The sequence below is a fragment of the Orbicella faveolata genome, unplaced genomic scaffold (assembly GCF_042242905.1).
Source record: "Orbicella faveolata isolate gen_17 unplaced genomic scaffold, um_ofav_v1 contig_15, whole genome shotgun sequence".
Classification (NCBI taxonomy): domain Eukaryota; kingdom Metazoa; phylum Cnidaria; class Anthozoa; order Scleractinia; family Merulinidae; genus Orbicella; species Orbicella faveolata.
Genome location: NW_028301542.1, coordinates 1,691,268 through 1,705,000, shown reverse-complemented (window position 1 = coordinate 1,705,000; position 13,733 = coordinate 1,691,268). Strand labels below are relative to the sequence as shown.

General features: G+C 39.9%; 1 protein-coding gene across 1 annotated transcript in view; it reads left to right on the top strand.

Annotated features, from left to right (window-relative positions):
- Positions 1-13,298, top strand: part of LOC110069087 (uncharacterized) — a 15,004-nt gene extending 1,706 nt beyond the window's left edge. Inside the window, exons 4-17 of the mRNA XM_089287837.1 lie at positions 1-16; positions 483-605; positions 990-1,608; positions 2,050-2,279; positions 2,632-2,746; positions 2,885-2,951; positions 3,178-3,498; positions 4,409-4,523; positions 4,718-4,774; positions 5,326-5,459; positions 6,113-6,234; positions 6,842-7,174; positions 10,419-11,362; positions 11,958-13,298. The exon at positions 1-16 is cut by the window's left edge and continues 7 nt beyond it. Of these exons, the coding sequence (XP_089143963.1) occupies positions 1-16; positions 483-605; positions 990-1,608; positions 2,050-2,279; positions 2,632-2,746; positions 2,885-2,951; positions 3,178-3,498; positions 4,409-4,523; positions 4,718-4,774; positions 5,326-5,459; positions 6,113-6,234; positions 6,842-7,174; positions 10,419-11,362; positions 11,958-12,155 (3,394 nt within the window). The 3' untranslated portion in view covers positions 12,156-13,298. The remainder of the gene's footprint in view (positions 17-482; positions 606-989; positions 1,609-2,049; positions 2,280-2,631; positions 2,747-2,884; positions 2,952-3,177; positions 3,499-4,408; positions 4,524-4,717; positions 4,775-5,325; positions 5,460-6,112; positions 6,235-6,841; positions 7,175-10,418; positions 11,363-11,957) is intronic.
- The last annotated feature ends 435 nt before the right edge of the window (positions 13,299-13,733 follow it).

The window sequence follows — 13,733 nt, the reverse complement described above, 5'->3', positions numbered from 1 at the left end:
AGAAGAAGCTTTGAAGGTAAGCTTTAAAAACATTGTAGCAGTGGCGTAATGAGTGTTCATAACTTTTCATTGTCTGCACTGTTGATTGGATTTTATTTGTGTTCACAAGTTGTACTCTTTATAACATTACTGTGGTTGTGGACAGCATAAATTGTCGTGTCGGGTTTCAGATGAACATGTAGTTTTGCTTTATAGCAAGGACATGTCTCTTACGGTCCAAGTAAATTGGTAGCTTATCATTGATTGAATTTTGTTCATTAATTTGGAGTCTATGTTCTTGGTTAGCAAAAAGTCAGGGAAAAATCTGAGATTTTTTGTTGTCTTCGTGGGTGGCAAACATGATAAAGAGGATTCATGCATGATGTATTTCTTAATTACTTTATTATCATAAAAATTAAAATTAAATTAACATAAAATTTAGCTTGCTTAACTTGGGCTCTAGTCAGGTTTTGCTGAAGAACATCCTCTTCTTTTGCATACAGGTCACTCAGAAAACAGGCCTGTTAAGACTGGTTGTCGATACTCCCTCTGATCAAACCTCTGCAGCAAAAATTGAAAGTTTCAAGGATTTACTGGAAGAAAGTGTGACAGACACCACCCCTGTTGTAAGTATACTTGTAGTTTGAGTAATTATCAAAATCAATATACACAGTTTCACCTCATTCAGTGAAATATACACATTTCTTTTATAATATCTAGGTGGGAGAATAAAAAGACTACTCACTTAAGGTCAATTTCTTTTTGTTCAATGTGAGATCAAAATTAGACATTTGTACCATAGAAATTACTTAGTTAAAGCGTTTTTCTAACTGGTTGTGCTTGATGGTTTCTTCAAGAGACTTGCAAGATAGAACCACCTTGAGTGTGCATACAGCCTTATACAAACAGTGTTACACATGAAGGTAGCAGAAAGTGGTAGAGATCAATTAAGTAACGAACTAGACTTATATAATATTGAATAGACTTTACCACCTTTTCTCTCTTTATAGCCTCAAGCCCCAAAACGAAAATTTTTGTTTAATCCCCCTCCTCAATCTGAACCAAACAGTGGCATTAAAACAGCTAAAATGGATGACACCAAACCAATGGAAAGTGAGATTGTAGCAGCTTCAACTTCTGAAGATGTTCCAATATGTTCTGGTTTTAATGATGACCCACGCAAGACCACAGATAGCGGCAAATTGCCTCCAAAAAAGAATGAAGCACGAGGTAGTGGTGAGGGAGCTGAGGCCGCCGATGAGAGCATGGCAGGATTGCAAATGCAGAATCCCTTACCAACAGGGCAACCTCCCTCCGAGAAGATCCCTGATGAGTCTCTGCCAAGGGAGCAATACATCCCTTTGGTTGAACTGATGCAGCCACCCCCTAAGCCTGCACCCCAGAGACCTCCGCCACCAGCGAAACCCAGAAAGGTTCCCAAAGGACGTAAGGGCAAAGGTTGTTATCACCAGCTGGCTGAGAGTCTTGCTGTTGAGCTGCAAGCCATCAATGAGAAGCTTGTGAATGACAAGCTACATTCTCTGGAAGTGTCGCAGGTCAAGGAGCCAGGTGATGTACAGGAACTCCCTGGATTGGAGGAAGATTCGTATGTTTTTGTTAGCCAGCAAGGTGACGACTAGGAACTTTTTAATAATTGTTTTCTTTTAATATTTTTGTCTAAGTAGCCCAGGCCAGACTTCTTAAATAGTAATGAACACTATGTAAAGCAGAATTTAGAGTTGTTCATTTGCTATTTTCTTGTTTTACAGAGGTTTAGGTTACATGTTACAATTGGCATCAAAACTGGAGAACTGAGAATACAAACAAAAAACCTCACTGAAAATGCTATAAAACTGAAATTTTAAATAACAATTAGTTTGAATATGCTTTGACCTATAACTTGGCCCTCAAGTCTAAACCTGTCATGCAGCAAAATTAATAATCTGGGTATGCCAAAAAATTCCTCACAAACCTCAAGAAGGTTGAGGTTGACTAATATTGTGTTACTTATTGTTTATCAAAAGAAGTTGTTAACATTTGTACCCTTTATTGTTTGTATTTTGCCATCAGGCAATGTGGTGGCCGCTGTGTTGAACATAGAGAATGAGCCACTGCTTTCCTCTCCTAATCAAACTGTTGCCCCCACGGAAGAAGGCCCAACAGAACCAGGAGAAGTAGGAAGCTTGAATGGCAATCCACTCCCTCTAAACAGTTCTGACAGTGCCAGTGGTGAAACATCTAACGTTGGCAATGTCAATCATGCTACAGTAGTAGAAACAGTCCATCGTGTGGTGCAAGAGGTACAGTGTATAGACACCTATGAAATTAAATAAAGTCAAGCCCGCCTGTGTAATTAATATAAACCTGCATCAAACAGTCACGCAGTCTGTTTAGTGGTCTCTTGTCAAAGTACCTGGCCTGGTTTTTGCAAAAGGTGTATATTGCTATCCATTGGATAAATCACCATCCAGCAGATGGTGTTGTTTGTTTTGTTAACACTTATAAACTGGATAGCCATTTATTCAAAAGTGTTTCTCATTAGTTATAGGAAAGCTTCCTAATGTGCATAAACTGCTCAAGGTAGACTTAACTGGACATCAAGTTTCTACATGTTTCGTGTCAAATGGTTTTTGTTTTGCTATTGATTCACAGACTCTGCCTCGCATAGTGCAAGAAACAATGAAGAATCTTCAAGGACTCCATTTGAGTGATTCATCAGCAAGCTCTTCACCTGTACAAATGCCTGGAAAATCAGCCAATTCTAAAGGTAGTCTGTGCCTCGTGCTGAACTTTGTGGTTCCAAATTCCACAGACCCATGTCAACTCTCCCAGATATGGCGAGTTTCGCATCTCATTCGTAATTTTTTGCAACATATTCTAATTGGATTGTTTCTGTTGTTCTCAGTTGTTCATAAAGGTATAGTCTGTGCTGGGTGTAGCCACGCTATTGCTGGAATTCGATACAAATGCTGGTAAGGAATACACATTTTATTGTAAGTTAGCTAAAGAGATTTGACCAAAAGAAAAACAACCCCAACCTCTTCACTTCTTCTCATATCACATGAGACAGCTAAGGAAGCAGGACCTGACAGGGGGATAACTTGAAGAGTAGAGACTTGTCATAATACATAAGTGGCTACAGAGTTGGATCTTTGTGTAACTGGTCAGTGGATTTATGGTTTTCTCATTTATCTGCAGTTTCTGCACAGATTATGATCTCTGTGAGGATTGTGAGGGAAAGGAAGGAATTCATGATCCCAGTCACTTCTTTGCTAAACTGCGACACCATGTGCCTGGAATTGGGCGAAAGAATGGAGAGATGGTGCCAATGTTGAAGAAGTTTGTGTACAGAATGGCGCTAAAAGAAGAGAACAAGAATGACAGGAAAGAAGAGAAAAAAAGAGAGAAAGAAGACAAAAAGGAAAAGAAGAAGGAAAAGAAGTTAGCAAAGGCAGCCAAGAAAGAAGAAAAGGAAAAGAGAGAGATGAGAAGGAAGACCAGGATGGAACTGAGACAACTGTAAGTATTTTGGACTTTCAGGAATTAAAATACCTTCAATGTAACTTGTCTTTTAATTAGTTTTTGAAATATGTAACATATTTAGCAAATGAAATGAAGAGAGCTTCTTCATTAATTTTATGCTCTAAAGTCAAAAAGTAATTACTTAGTAGGAAAAGAAAAAAAAATTGTGTTTGCTCAATTGGAGTTAGACCTGTAACCTTTCAGACACCGGGGTGCGGTGAAAATCAGTTTTGAGCAAGCCTGAAAGTCATTTTCACCAGCCTGAAAAATGTTTCTCATTAGCCTGAACACTTAATAATAAAGATTACAATTAAAACTACTGACAATGATTTGATTTGTTACTGATTTGATTTTGTGGCTTGTGTTTAAGGTCAATATAGTGTGCACTCTGATTGGCTAATTCTAGGGCATTATTCTCCCATAGTGCCCACAGTTTGATTATGGACTGCAAAAATACAAAGCAAAAAGCTATATGATATATAAAGAAAATTGTTAACCTGGAACATTTGGTATTTGTGGGAAATCTCAAACCTTGGCCTTGCCTTACTGACCAAGCAATAGGGTAAGGTCTCGGTTTGAGATTTTTCTGTAACGACCTCACCCTTGGTTAATATTTAGTTTGTACTTCAATCTGTTGGTTGAATTGTCTCAAATTTAACCCCCAAAAACCTTTCTACTTGCTCACCAAGCAAGTGCAGGGTAGAATGTACTGGCCAGCCTGACCACGAGTTCCACTTCTGGTCCTTGGCTGTGGGAGACTTGTGGCTGACCAAGGTTGTACAGCTCAGTGGACCGCATAGACTTGTCAGGACACTTACTGTTGCAAGTTAATTTGCAGTTGTTGAACATACATGTATTCAGGGTTATTGAATGTGTTAAATATAACACGTTTATTTCTAATAAACAGGCGCCAAGAGAGGGATTCTGCGACCACCCTTGAGAGGTTGCAAAATTGTCTGAATGCTGAGTTTGTAGCAGATGCTAGCATTCCTGATGGAACAGTGTTGAAGGGAGGAGAGAAGGTGAGGGAGTGCAGAGAAACTCCTCTAGACTTAACCAAAACATAAAAGGCTTGGTAGAGAATGTCTTATTAGAGAGTTTAGTATTTAGAATGGATTGATAATGTTGGAGAAAAAAACTATGGGAGAATGAGGGACTTAAAATTTGCTTTAATCTATTAATCAAACTACTTTTGGTAAATTTGTTTAATTTTCAGTTTTTGAAGCGCTGGGTGGTCAAAAACAAAGGACGCAAATGGAATGCAAAGACAGTGGTAAATATTTTATATATATATATATATATATATATATATATATATATATATATATATATATATATATTTGTGTGTGTGTGTGTGTGGTTTTATAACAAAATGAATGCCATCTCCTGAAATCTTTGAGTCCCAGCATTCATGTTTAAAATTAATGCCAAATAATCATTATGCCACAGGAATACATGTACTTGACTTCAGTTTTTACAAACTCAATCATTTTGCATGTAGTACCTGAACAACATGTGTTCTGCAAAAATTTAAATTGTGCAGTTCCAGAAAATATCCATACCCACCCTAGGGAAGGTCAACAGAGATTCCAAGGGGGAGGAGGGTTTCAAAAGCCTAACATTTAATAGGAAAGTATGAAGTTAAACTGGAATTTCTAGGGGGGGGGGGGGGGGGGGGCTGGGGGTTCCAACTAAAAAACTTCCAATGGAGGGTTATGGATATTTTCTGGAACAACCTGTTGCTTGAAAATGGCATTAACTTCTTGCAGTCTTAAAAGACTATTCCAGAATGTTTTACAAAATCTTTTGTTTTTCTCACTTCAGTTGCAGTGTGTAGAGGGTAATATCTTAGTGGCTTCAGGAGAGAACAAAATGGAGGTGCCACTGCTCAAACCAGATGAGCAAGGTGAACTTGCAGTACCCTTCATTGCACCAGCTACCCCTGGCCACTATGAAAGGTATGTTATGTTACATGTGTCATCACAATCAAGGTAACACATGCTATTGTCAGTTCTAATTTGGGCAAATTTTTCACCTTTCCATATGATATTGTACGTTGTTCACACATGAATATAACTTGAGAACCTTTGAGCGCTTGAGTTTTAGCAGGGTTTTGTGACCTCTGTCAGTGGAGAGCTGCTTTGTATACCTTTAACTCTTTCACCTGTTAGTGAGACTTTGTTTCCTCCATTTCTATTCTTTGGGATCTTCCAACTTGTTATAGATTGTTCTCTAACAAGTACACCTCTCCACCCAGGTGTACATATGGGTACCGGTGAATTTAATGCTGGGGGTAACCCTGCAAAGGACAAGCATCCCATCCAGGGGGAAGTAGTAATACCTCTAGTTGCCTCATTGTACAGAAACCAAATCTGGCCTGATGGGCCACTTGACTCATGTGCAGACTTTACCTTTACCTTGGCTTTCCTACCAGCTGCATTGTGATCCATTTTATTTCTTTCTAGAATCTTCCTGTCCAACTTAACACCTGCACAATCCATCTTCACTGTCTTTTCGTTACTTTCTTGCAAACTGGGGAAACCCAACAACCCCCTGAAACATTTCATTATTTGATGATTGAAATTTATCAGAAATATTTGTTCTGTTGTAGTAAATGGCAGCTATGTCACCACAGTATTCCATTTGGTCCTTTGTTCTGGTGCCAGATTGTGGTTGATGGAGAGAATGTGGAACATGAAGTTCCATTGATGCAGAACACGTCCACAGAGACAGGTAGAGTCTTAAAATCCATCAGGTCCCAGTTGTTCGAAGACTGGATAACGCTATCCACTGGATACATTGCTACCCAGTGGATAGTGTGGTTACACTTATCCACTGGAAAGTGATTTATCCGGTGGATAGCGTTATCCAGCCTTCGAACAACTGGGGCCAGATTGACTATTGAATATATTAAATGCTGCTTCAGGAAAATAAGTATTTAATTGTTCCTGTCATTAGTAATAATCCCATTTTTTTTTTATGTTAAGAAGGAAAGTAAACATTTACTTGGTTGATTCCATCTTTGCTCAGTGTTCGGTCACTTACCCCAATGAGAATACTGTCACAAAATGTAACTTTTTTTTTATCCTTAATTTCTCCTGCAAAATGTGCACTGTTGCTTATGATTATGGTTGTCAGTGCACAGAGCTTTGAACTGTTTGTAAGGAGTTACATGCAACTCAAAAAGATTGATGAAAAGCAAGATTGAAATAAGGCCCTGCTTGGTCACGATAGAATATTGCCCAGAAAAATTAATGCTACCCTTAATACAGTGTGCTATCCACCAAGATCAAACACAAGATCTTATGGGTGATGTTTCTTTTTCTTCTTCTTTTACAAGGACCAGCACAATATCTCAGCCATGACAATACCACCCTAGTCAACAGTGCATTCCCTGAACACACCACCTCCCCTGTCAGGAAACTTGTGGAAGACATAGTTCCCCAGGGGTTGGTGGCTGAGGAACCAGACGAGGCTTCAGGATCGGATGCGTACCTCAGCTCTGAAGATACAGCAGAGTTTGAGAAGATCAGGATGCCGTTACAGTCAGTGCTGATGGCAAGTCAGGCTGCTCAGCCTGCGGAGCTGGAGTGGGATGCTGCAGGGTGTGTCCTTGATTCGGAGATAAGTGAAAGAGCTCAGATAGAAGAGCTTGTGGAGTGTGCCACAGAAGGTACTGATTGATAATACTATTTAATATGCTTACTTGTTATTATTGTATTATTATTATTATTATGATAATATGAGGTTCCAGAAAATATATCCATATCAACCCCAAGGGGAGATATTGGATTTCCAAAGGAGGGATTTGGTCGGGGGGGGGGGGGGGGGGGCAACGAAGGGCTTGCAGTTGGCACAAGGCACAAGCAATGCAGTTGGAACAATGAGCTGGCTAGGACTTAAGTGGAAGCTTGTGTTCAGGCCCAGACATATGAAGAAGCTAGTCATAAAAGGGGATAAGTGACGATTTTGGTTGCTTTTCTTTTTTCTTGCTCCAAATTAGCTGAATTTTTGCATGTGGTCTTCAATGTAATAGAAAAATGTGGTTCTGTATTTTTGTCGCTGGTTTTTGCTTTGTTTTCGAGTTAAAACGTAGGCAAAAAACTTGGCTTTTCCTAGCCATGTCTTTAGGAGTTTATTTGTTGAACAGCAAACAGGCAGACTGTTTATAGTGTATGAAGTCAAAACCAAATCCCACAGCATATAGAGCGGAAATCTGGGAACGGATTGTTTACACCGGTTATTGTGACGTGAACACAACACGTGAATCGATCGAGCGTCAAACGAAATGCCATCAAACAAAAAAGAGATGTGCCGTATTAGAGCTCTGTCAACTAATATCTTAAGCATTGTTTTAAAGTACCTTGTGTGCCTACCTGGTGGTTGAGAGGCATCATAAAGCCTCGATAAACCCGTAAGTCATCAGCACGTTTTAAAGAATCAAAATGTGTTCTGAAACTTCGAAGGCAGCTGATATACCGTAATCGTGTTATCGGCGTTCGAAGTCAGATCGAGCCAGGTAGCAAAGTCCAAGAGCAGTTCTTGCACAAGAAAAATACCCTCTGGCGAGTTGTGGCCCATTTGCCAAGCGTTGCTAGCGTCAAAGTTTGGAAAGCGAGAACTGGTTTTAGACTTATAAAATTTGTCTTGTATCGACCGCCATGTCTTCCCGCGCACGAGGTGTAAAGACCCTTCCCGGCATGCATTGCGATTACGTTCTGCGGACGTTTCTCGAACTGGTAACTAGATTTAAACATAATAATGGCCAGCAAGTGGCGATCGATTGTAACAGATCTGTGATCCAGTTTGCGTTGATTTTATTTCAAATCGGCATGATTTGTAGTGTTTTGAGCTTCTGGGATCAGGGGACATGCAGATGTATGGAGACCCGTACGTTACGCAGAAGGGTTAATCTGTTAATCTGTCAGCCCTATTTATAGAGCGTTTTCACGTGGAGTCATCAAATTCTTAAATCCAAAACTAAACAGCCGCCAAAGTTGTTGTCCTCATCAGGCATAAGAGGTACCAGCGCATTTTGAACTTGGAAGTTATGGCGGTGCGTGACATAAAGCTACGATCGCGTTTGTCGAAAACTATGTTTTATCTCGTGATTTTTTAGCCATTGAAGACGTTGCCGTATTTGAAAAAGTGTTTATTGAAATGTTTATTTGTTTCATTTTATTTTTATTTACACCTTTTTTTGACCTGAAATCAGCATTTTTGAGCTTATACGTTGCGTGAAATTACCATTTTCAGGAGCCCATCATGGGCTCCTACCATTTTGCTGTTTTCTAAGTGAAACCAACATCCTTGCCGTCACGCGTTAACGTGAAATCAACATTTTAACCTATTTAGACCTGAAATCAACATCATTGAGCTTATGCGCTGCGTGAAATTGACATTTTGCTGGTTTCTAAGTGAAACCAACATCCTTGCCGTCACGCGTTAACGTGAAATCAACATTTTAACCTATTTAGACCTGAAATCAACATCATTGAGCTTATGCGCTGCGTAAAATTGACATTTTGCTGGTTTCTAAGTGAAACCAACATCCTTGCCGTCACGCGTTAATGTGAAATCAACATTTAAACCTTTTTTGACCTGAAATCAACATTTTTGAGCTTGTACGTTGCGTGGAATTGACATTTTGCTGGTTTCTAAGAGAAATCAACCTCCTTGCCGTCACGCGTTAACGTGAAATCAACATTTCAACCTTTTTTGACCTGAAATCAACATTTTTGAGCTTATACGTTGCGTGGAATTGACATTTTGCTGGTTTCTAAGAGAAATCAACCTCCTTGCCGTCACGCGTTAACGTGAAATCAACATTTCAACCTACTTAGACCTGAAATCAACATCATTGAGCTTATGCGCTGCGTAAAATTGACATTTTGCTGGTTTCTAAGTGAAACCAACATCCTTGCCGTCACGCGTTAACGTGAAATCAACATTTAAACCTTATTGACCTAAAATCAACATTTTTGAGCTTATACGTTGCGTGAAATTGACATTTTGCTGCTTTCTAAGTGAGATCAAAGTCCCTGCGGTCGCGGCGGGCCGATCCTTTGTTATGATAAACCGAGGCGAGACTTCGACTTATAACAAAGGCTTGGCTTGGTTATTATAACAAAGGATCGGCTCTGTTTATCATAACAAAGGCCCGGCTTCGTTTATTTGCAGCCTCGGCGGGAAAAGGGCGTTAGGTATTTTAATCAAAAGTGAACTTTGTCGAAAACGCTCCAAATTTCGCATAGAGTTTTGTTTAGGTATGTTTAGCAATGTCCCGTAGTTTTTGCGCTAAACCTTGCTTCGTTTTCAGGATATTGCGTATGCAAAAAACCACTCGGTTTTCCTAGCGGCGTCTTTATAAAGCGAAGCAAAAACCAGCGGCAAAAATACAGGAACACGTTTTTCTATTACATTGAAGACCACATGCAAAAATTCAGCTAATTTGGAGCAAGAAAAAAGAAAAGCAACCAAAATCGTCACTTATCCCCTTTTATGACTAGCTTCTTCATATGTACATGTAAACCTGCTTGTGTGCTACTAATTATTATTCAAATGCAAAAAGCTGGGTGTAGCTGGCTTTAATGAGCTAACTTTAGGGGTCATGTAGTGTTTTAAGACAGGTTCAGTAATCTGTAGCAGAATGTGACAACCATGTAAAAATAGTTACATCACAGAGCATGCTGTCCAATTTTGAGCTCAATAATGAAAGTACTGACAGTGGTGTCATCAGATCGCGACAACTAACAAAATGGTAAATGGCTATAGATGAGACATACTCTCTAGTTGGCATGTAACGTTTCTGAGGAAACCTTAGAAGCTTGTGACACCCTATTGAGCCCTTGTTAATCTGTTAATGAATACACCAACTTAGGGCTTTATTATTAATGTATGTTTTTTAAAATTCACAGATGCTGTAAGTGATGTTGAAAGCATCTCCAGCGGTATGTCAGATGAGTTTATGGTGGTACCAGTCCCTCCCTGCTTTGATCCAGATGCCCCCCTGACTGCAGACCCATCTCCTGTAACTGTCAGCATTACAGAGTACAAGCAACTGACAGAGAGTCAACAAGGGCCTTTCTTATTCAGTGACAGCAATCAGGTTACCCTTCAAACCGAGATCAAGAGTTCTGGTAGTGCCTCTTTCATTGAACAAAGGAGTGTCAGCAGCATTGAAACAACATTAGAGATGACATCAAGGGTTACTGCAGAGGAAGAAAATAATATCTTTGATTTGGCTAATGAGACAATCCCACTGCTCTCTGAGCCACTGATTCCGCAACCAGTGCTGGAGACCCCCATAAAAATGGAAGCCTCGCCTACAGAGATGATCCCCGCTGAACCTTATCTGCCAATTACCGTTGAACCCCTGCCTGCTCCAGAACCATTGCATGATGACAGTCATGATGATGATGATGATGATGATGGTAGTGATGACGACGATGATCACAACAGAAACCACAATGAGCCAGCTGTACCAGAAGTGAGCTCACAACCTATTGCAACCCAACCATTATCTGGCCTCGATGAGCCAGTCCCTGTTGCACTGCAGCCAGAGCCTTCAACACTTGTAGTCACAGTTCCGACAACCGTTCCTGCAAGTGAAGTCCTTGTTGTCCAACGTGCCCGACATAACAGCAGCAGCAGTGATTTTGCAGCCAATGTTGTGTCTGATGTATTGTCCACTGCAATAGATGCTGCTGCTAGTGCAGGTAGAGCTGTGATGACCACTGTGGAGAATTTGCTCAACGGAGGATCCAACTGCAAGTCACAAACCACAGCCATGTACAATCCTGAGCAAGGATGTGAGATTTCAGTGAACCCGTCACCTGGAGCAGATGACACACCCATAAGGGTAAGCCCAATTGCTTTGATGAGCACCAAAGTTTGGAATGTCTGTCAGCTGCTTGAATCTAAGCAAACAGTATGGGTTATGGAGCTTGAATGTTGCACTTTATCACTTTATAAGGGCTAGCTGGTTACACCACTTAGCTATTAGGTCTCACTGTTTCTTGGAGCTAAACACTAATTTAAGAGCTTCTTGGACATGCTTTTTTAGGGCTAGTATACTGCACTATTCTGAGATTCTACTTTGTCACACTATTCCACTATGGTCATGCTATTCATGTGCTATTTGGTCACACTATTTTATGTCACACAATTTTAGGAACGTGCTACTCTGTGATGGAAATTCAAATGCAAAAATTTTATGTTGCAAAAAACGTGGCTTATATATTAAAGACCAATAAAGGGAATGTGAAACAAATTCTCCAAATTTGCAAAAATTGAGTGAACCATTCAAATATCACGAAATTAAATTGTTGCTAAAATGCTGCAAAATAATGTATAAGCATTTGATTATATTTGTGTTACAACTCGTGTTGTTAGCCTAAAAGCTTCATTTGTGGGTACCTGTTAAATTAATAGTATTTTCACCCCTCTTTCCACAGGATGCTCCTGAAGTGCACCCAGTAGCTTGGCCTCCTGGCCGCTCTCCTACCACCTGTCAAGAATGCTTGATGGAGATGGGCTTTTGTGATCGCAAGCTCAATGAGGAGCTGCTGAAGAAGCACAACAACAACGTGGCTCTTGTTGTCAACGAGCTTCTGTCTTTCACTGACAACGAGTGGTCCACTCGAAGGCATTAGTCTGTCTTTACCAAGGAATTACTTTTTTTTTTCTTTCATTCGAAATTCTAGTTCATGAAATTTTTGTGGAAGAAGTTCATTATTTCAGGGTTTTTTGCACTCAGTGTTAAGGAATAGCTAGAAAATATAACAAATTGGGGAAAAGTCTAAAAACAACAGGAATTCTAATTTTGTTGGAAATTTCAATAAGGGAATTTCAAAGTTTTTTTCGTTTTTTTCTTATAATCAATTTAATGACAGGGAGTTTGATTTTTTGAGTCTTTCAGGATATAGAGACATTTGTTCAGGGTAAAACACTGACCGGTAAAAAGTGGGAAAAGTTTTGATTGAGGGTTTATAGATTCTGGCTCAGACATTTGTGTGATGGTCGTTGTATGACATGGATCACACAGTGATTACAACTGGCTAACATGTCTCTTGGGTACTCAACGTAATCAACCTTTCACATGTCAGAACAATATTGTATCTGAATCAATATTTTTATTTCTGTTTGTCTTTTTGCCGGTTGCACAAGTGCTCTGAACATGCTTGCTAAACTTGTTTTGCAAAACCAATTAAAACCAATTTTTTTACAAGCTCAGAAAGCAAGCTGGCTATCTGATACAGTCAATTATTATGTGTATAAGATGTTCATGAAGTATATCCTTGATTGTTCAGTACCTTATTTTTGCCTTGGGTTAGTCCAAACCTGTGCTCTTTTGCAGTGATCTTTTAAATGAAAGTCTAAATGTCAGGTAAACTGTTTCTACATTCAGGTTTTAACGTCTGTGCCAGAGGACAAGTTTTTGAGTTACTTGGGTGTGATCATTGACAGGTGATGTTGATACAATTATGCTGTGTTAGGCCCATTCTTTACTCACTAGCTCAAGGTTGACATTTTAATTTCGATTTTGACCAATAGTCAGTGAAATCCCTGTCTCGAACCTGTCAAGTTTGTTTTAATCATTTGCATGTCACTGTTCCCGCTACTGTGTGGAGTGTTTCCATTTTACTGTGCGACTTTTTGTCTCAAATATAAAATATAAATGTAGTAAAATTACATAGCATAAACCATTGAAGATTGAACACTGTAAGCTAATAATAAACTTCGTATCAACTACACTGACCGTAGTGAAGGTGTAAATAAAGGCATGTTTGGGACTATTTAGTCGTTAATCTGGTTTTCTTCCATTTCTGCCCTGATTACCTACACTCATTTCTCAGTATGCTACTTCTTTTTCTCTGGAGCTATAAAAATCTCGGGATTTGGTGTAGGGGACAAGAAACAACTGACAATCAAGGCTAGTCACCAGTAGACTACGAGTAGTCCCTCTTTCGCTTAGTCCGTCGTGCGTGACGCGAAAGAAATTCGCGAGAAAAAAATGGCCGCGCGAAATCCTGGGGGCTAGGAGCGCTCCTCGCCTCCAGGATTTCGCGGCCATTTTTTTCTCGCGGTTTTCTTTCGCGTCACGCACGACGGACTAAGCGAAAGAGGGACTACTCGTAGTTCAAGTCACCAGCTTCTAACAAATTCTGGCCCCCTTTCGATCTTTGGAAAAGTCCCGGGTGGGGGAACTCCCATATGAAAAGGTCGGGGAT